The following is a 6,000-nucleotide window of genomic DNA, read 5'->3' as shown; positions in this document are numbered from 1 at the left end:
CGGGCCGCCCGCGTGCGCGCGGCGGTGGATGACGAACACCGACTTCCAGTCGAAGGTGCGGCCGCACTGCGCGCACGTGTAGGGCTTGCTCCGCGCAGGCGGCGGGGCCTCCGGGCAGCCGGGCCGGCCCTCTCGGGAGCTCTCGCTCTCTCCTCCTGGGGGAGGGGCAGAGGTGGCAGAGCCAGGTCGCCTGGTGACTCCGCCCGCAGCCCCCCAGGCACGGGGCGGCCTGGGCTCCCCGTCCCCCCGCCCCCGTCGCCACCGGGGAGCGGGAGGCCACTCACCCGGGGGGAGGCTTCTCGCTCCCTCGGATCCGGTGCTCAGCGCCTCCGGCTCCGGCTCCGGCTCAGTGCGCGCCTCCGGCAGGGGGCACGGCAACCCTGCTGGGGTCGGGGGCCCATCAGGCGCCAGCCCTGGCACGGGGGCGTGAGAGGTTCGCACAAATGAGGGACAGGGGTGGGGGCCCCGGCGGGTGGCCAGGGTGCGGATTGGGAAGCGCCGGGAGGCAAGGTGCGCGCAAGGACCCGGAGGAGAGGGGTCCTCACCCAGGGAGACCACCGTGCCGTACTTCTGCAGCATCGCGTCCCAGTACACCTCCTTCTGTGACCGGTCCAGGAGCCCCCACTCCTCCTGCAGTGACGCGGCCCATCACCCACAGAAGGCCCGTCTACCCCGCACCCCACCCGGCCCATCCCATGGGCCCAGCCTTGTTAATCACCTGGGGAGCGGCAGGTAAAGCACCCTCACCTGCCTGGGGGTGGGGCTAAAGAGGAAGCTGAGATGGGAACCTGTCAGTGCTGGGGATGCAGGGCCGGGAAGGGAGCTGCCTTCTGGCTCACCTGGGGGATGCACCAGTCCCCCTCAGCTGCCCCACCCCATGTTCTGGACGCACAGATGGAAGCTGAGGACCCATCAAGGATGGGCCTTGAACAGTGTGTGCTGCACCGAAAGCAAAAGGCCAGGGGAATGCAGGGACCCCAAGCCTCTGGTTTCAAGAGTAATGGAGATCCTCCTTGGGAAAATGCCACGGGCCTCAGCATCCCTGGCTGTGGGGACCGGGCTGCAGGGAGGCAGGTGCCGCAGAGGACCAGGCACAGCCTCCCACTCAGGACATGGCTGGGCTGGCTCCTGGGTGCCGGGGGTGGAAGCAACCATGGCCTTCAGGCTGCGGCTGGCTCCTGGGCGACTTCTCAGTGTGGAGTGGATTAGGAAGTGTCGCTGGGAGAGGACAAGACCCCTGCTGCCCACACTCAGGAACCAAGCCCTCTGGGTGGCAGGGGCTTCCATGCCCAGCTGGTCGCAGCTGAGGGCTGGTTGGCCTTGGAGAAAAGCCCGGGCAGAGGGGGAGCTGCGGGCATTTTCTGGGAAGATTGTCTCCACTCTGATCTCAGGTGTGCGGGGGAGGCCAGACTGCTGGGTGGCACTCAGGCTTTCCTGGTCATCCTGTCCCCTCCCCAGGTGCCAGCTCAGAACTGCTGGGAGCTGTCAACACCCTAACTGGCTTCTCTGTAAGTGGGAAGCCAACCCCTGCCAGTTCCACTCACTCTAAACCAGAATCCCAGTTACCTGAGGCCAAAATCCTTTCCAAGCACTGGTCTGTCCCCCTGCCCCCCAGGACCTGCAGGGGGTACCCTGATACCAACTCCACTTTGGGGGAGCAAAGAGCACAAGAAGTGCTGGCCAAGGAGCCTGGACAACTGGCAGGACACTCTCCTCCCACTGTGGGCCTGCACCTGTCACCAGGGGCTGCTCACCTGAATCCTGGGTGGCTGAAAGGGCACGGAGGTCAGTTCCTGTTGTTCAGCGGGCCCCTCATGGGACCGGGCTGGATGTGGGGGGCTGGACGGTGCTAGGAAGCAAGGCAGACAGGGGTCAGGGGCTCCCACGTGAGCCAGAGCAGGCGAGGAGCTGGCGCTGGCGTCGCAGCCTGGGCCCTCCTCGGCAGCAGGGAGGAGTCCTCTGTGTGTACCAGGCACATAGCAAGCAGGCGGCCAGCCAGCCCTTCCCTCCGGCCTCCCGGGCACCCCGCTCTGTGGTCTGCAGTCCCTGCGGGTCCCGCTCCCAGGGGGGCACACCCGCACTCCCTCCAGGAGCCCCCAGCTCCAGCACAATCTCACCTGGGTTCCCCGCCCTAGCTGGGGACGTTTGCACTCTCTCAAGGAGGCCCCAGCCCTCGCGCACCCCCGCTCTCACCTGTCTCCTGCCCGTAGCCATCAGGCTCCTCCTTCACGCTGCAGCTGAGCTGGGCGTTCCCCTCCAACTGGGCATCCTTGGACCCCTCCCAAGAGGCTGCCTTTAGGGGCTCCACTGTCCCTGAAGGGTGGGAGCTCCCCACAGACTCCTCTGTGTTCTGTGTGGCTGGGAGCACCGCTTGCTTCAGGACATGTGCTGTAATCTGAGGGGGAGAGGCAAGTCATCGGGGCGCTAGTCTCACTCTGTCCCTCCAAGAAGCCAACACCACCACACTCACCCAGCCCAGCAGCTGCCCAGGGTCATGCTGCAGGCCCTCGACCAGGACGGTGGCCTCCTCAGGGCTGCCTGGCTGCCGTCTCCGCACCCAGGCCTGGATCTCGGGGGGCAGCGCGCCCAGGAACTGCTCCAGCACCAGCAGCTCCAGCATCTGCTCCTTGGAGTGCACCTCGGGCCGCAGCCACTGGCGGCAGAGCTCCCGGAGCCGGGCCAAGGCCTCGCGGGGACCGGCCACCTCCTGGTAGCAGAAGCCCCGGAAGCGCTGTCGTGCAGCCTCAGGATCCTCCAGGGTGGCCTCGGGGTCCACAGAGGGCAGACTCGGGGGGCCCAGTGGGGATGGCATTGTTGTGCAGGGAGTCTTCTTGGAGCCGCCAAGGGGGACCTGCAGGAAAGGAGGGGTCAGGGTGCCAGCCACAAGGCCACAGCCAGGGTAAGGCACTGTGCAGAGAGGCCCAGCCCAGGGGGCTGAGGCTGTGACAGAGAGGACCGTGGTGTGGGGATGCTTGCGGCTGAATTGGGGAAAGCTTCATGGAGGGAGGGATCACAGGAGCTGGAACCGAGAGCAGAAGGAACCGACACTTGGAGGCAAGTTGCCCGTGGAGCTTCCAGGAAACTGCAGGGAACTGTCTGTCGGGAGATGATGCTGGAGCGCAGGCAAGAGGAGTTACAGGCTTCCAGGGTCAGGCTGAGGAGCCCCGGCAGGTGCCCCCGCGGCGGAGAAAGGGGTTAGCCAGGGAGGCGGAGGGGCCGTGATCCAGGGTGAGAACTGGGGCCAGGCTGCCTGTCCCCACCATCTCCGGGACACGCTGACCCAAGTGGGGCACCCTGAGGGGCTGGCTTGCGCCATGGCTCGAGGCAAGGGCTGATGTGGACCCCGAGACACCGTGCTCGCTGACCGCGGAGAGCTGTGCACGATTCACACGGTATGGACCGTGCGTGTGAAACGCAGAAGCAAAGCAAAACGGAATCACGAGTTGTGTGGAGCGGTGGACGGGCAACTGTGTCCCGGCCCTGCAGAGGGTCTGGAGTGAAACACGCCCACTTTGGGGGTGGGGGGGCCTGTCCGATAGGCTGGACTAGGTCTGACTCCTGGAGTCCGCCTTCCACAGAGGAAAGGGGGGCAGGTCTTCCCGAAGGAGAGGAACGGGGCTGCGGAAGGGAGGAGGGGCCCGGGAGAAGGCTCGGAGGTGGGGCACGTCGGGAGGTAGTGGAAAGGCCACGCCCACCCAGCCGGCCGGTGCTCACCTCGGCCACCCGAGGCCGCTTCGGGTAGGTGGGCCCACGCGGTCCCGCGCGCCTCTCCCCGGACCCAGCGGTCAGCCCCTCGCGCGTTGCCCTGGCGACGCCGCTCTGGCCAATCACACGTCTGCTCCGAAGGCAGCACCACCCCCTCCCTTCGGACTACATTTCCCATGAGCCTCAGCAAACAGGGACAGGCGCGGCCTCCGCCAGTAGATGATCATTTTCGGAGGCCTCTCACGACTGAGAGGCGCCCCATCCCTCCGAGAGGAATCTGCAGTGTCGCAGGGTTTGGGGGACTCCCTCCCCTCCTCTCCCCGGCAGCCGCTCTTCCTTTGTAGCGCACCCTAAGACTCACCAACGGCGGAGACGTACGGTACCTTCGAATCCTGCGCATGTGCACAACAGGCCCGGCGCCTATTGGCAGGAGGTGACGGATGGGGAGGAGCGTGACCTTTCGGTCAATCAGGGTTGGCGCTACGCCTAGGCTCCTCCCCCAGAACCCTACCTGAGGCTTCTTCCTGGTCGCCCGGCGGACGCCTTGGTAACCCCTGGAGCATAACCAACCTGCTCCAGCTGTTTCCAAGACAACGGCCCGAGGTCCTAGGAGGAAGCAGGGACCTACCGGGAAGGCTGGCCTAACCCGCGGGCTTTCTCTGCCATCCCCGGGAATTTCTCCAGAGAGGATGGTGCTGGGGTCCTTCATTCGACCACTGCTGAGCGCCCTGCAGATATGCGGGGACAGCAGGCACCCATCTCCTGATGAAGAAACTGTTCCATGATTTATACCCTCAGACTCTCAGACATGCCTTCAGCTAGATCAGTACTGCAAAGTGAGGGCTGGAGGTTTTTGTCCAGAATTATGGGACGTGTTCAGCCTTTTATTTACTTTGGGGACCAGAACTAGTATATATCAGTAGACGATGTTAGTGTTTTTAAAATCTGACTGTGGGTCAGGGTGTTTTGCTTCCACACATCAAATGGCTGAACAATGACTTATTTATTCGATCCTAAGGTGCATCTACCTGCCTGTTTGAGTTTCTTCTAATACCTAGGAATCCCTGGCTACCAGGGATTTGATTTTTTCTCTGGGACTGTTCGGATTCCCCAGAAAGGACTCTTCCACCATCTACCCTGTGGGAAGAGCTGGAGCTCTAACAGCTTCTCCAGGAGCTCCCACTCAGTCATCTTTGTTTTGGGTCTCCCCTCCCAGGGGGCTGCTGGTTTTCAAGCCTTCTGGAATTCTGCAGCGTAAGCCTGATGGAATCTCCTTCCACTTCCGCCAGCGCCAACTCAGCATTTGGCTTTCCCCAAATCAGTGACAGCTCTCCCACCCCCAACTTCTTCTAGCTTCAGAATGCCGCTGCCTCCTCTTTTACCATCCTCATATTTGTGGGTTTGTGTTATAGTTAATTTATTGGCCGTGCCGCTTGCGGAATCCTAGCTCCCCAACCAGGGATCGAACCCGAGCCCCCTGCAGTGGAAGCGCAGAGTCCTAACCACTGGACCGCCAGGGAATTCTCAAGGGTTTGCTTTAAGGGCTCTCTGTGGTTTCAGTGGGCTTCTGGACCAAGTGAGATGCATGTGTTCAGTCCATCGTCTTGACCCAGAAAGCCCACGGATACCTTTTATAGTCATGACCCATTCACGGTTGAGTGGAAGGGTCAGCCTGGCAGGAAGTGGCCCAAGATGATCAAAAAGGTTTGGGGGAGGACAACTTAGGGGCCAAGACATGGGGGAAGGTGGGTGCTCATGATTGCTATTCCCACAAGAACAGGGCTGGAGCCTCTGACCACCCCTGGTGCTGGGAGGGTGGACTCGAGGAGGGTGGAGGAAAGGAGGGATAGTAGGGGCCAAGCACACAGGCAGGAAAGGCTCAGTGAAGCAGGGAGGAGGCTGGTGGGGAGACAGGATAGAGCACCAGGCCCAGCTTCTGTCCAAGGCGCGAAAAAGGTTGCAAGTGACTCTCTGGGCATCCACTTGATGTTCAACACTCCTTTGCTCCTGAACCCCACGGGCTCCCTACAATAGCCTTCTGTAAGCTCTGTGGCGTTTGTCTGCATCTCACAGCCATCCACACTGACCCTGAAGCGAGCTGCTCAAGAATCCCTCATGGGGGCCAGCCTGGGGGAAGATGAAATAGGGCGAGGCCAGGGCATGGACCACCTCAGAGAGAGGATGGGCCCCAAGAGGGGTGGACAATGGCTCAGAGGACCTGCCCTTGAGGAGTTTTGGGGAGCTGGCCCTGTGTGACTCTTCTCCCTACCCCTTGTCTCCTTTCCTTGCAGGAAC

The 6,000-nt window shown here is 62.7% G+C and overlaps 1 protein-coding gene across 1 annotated transcript in view; it reads right to left on the bottom strand.

Annotated features, from left to right (window-relative positions):
• ZNF446 (zinc finger protein 446) overlaps positions 1–3,838 on the bottom strand; it is a 4,711-nt gene extending 873 nt beyond the window's left edge. The window contains 7 exon segments of the mRNA XM_024740901.1: positions 3–155; positions 285–380; positions 546–630; positions 1,755–1,849; positions 2,194–2,395; positions 2,471–2,851; positions 3,715–3,838. Coding sequence (XP_024596669.1) covers positions 3–155; positions 285–380; positions 546–630; positions 1,755–1,849; positions 2,194–2,395; positions 2,471–2,812 — 973 coding nt within the window. The 5' untranslated portion in view covers positions 2,813–2,851; positions 3,715–3,838.
• Between the last annotated feature and the right edge of the window lie 2,162 nt (positions 3,839–6,000).

Source organism: Neophocaena asiaeorientalis, unplaced genomic scaffold, assembly GCF_003031525.2.
Source record: "Neophocaena asiaeorientalis asiaeorientalis breed wild unplaced genomic scaffold, Neophocaena_asiaeorientalis_V1.1 scaffold179, whole genome shotgun sequence".
In the NCBI taxonomy this organism is placed as follows: Eukaryota; Metazoa; Chordata; class Mammalia; order Artiodactyla; family Phocoenidae; genus Neophocaena; species Neophocaena asiaeorientalis.
This window is presented reverse-complemented; position numbering and strand designations above follow the sequence as displayed.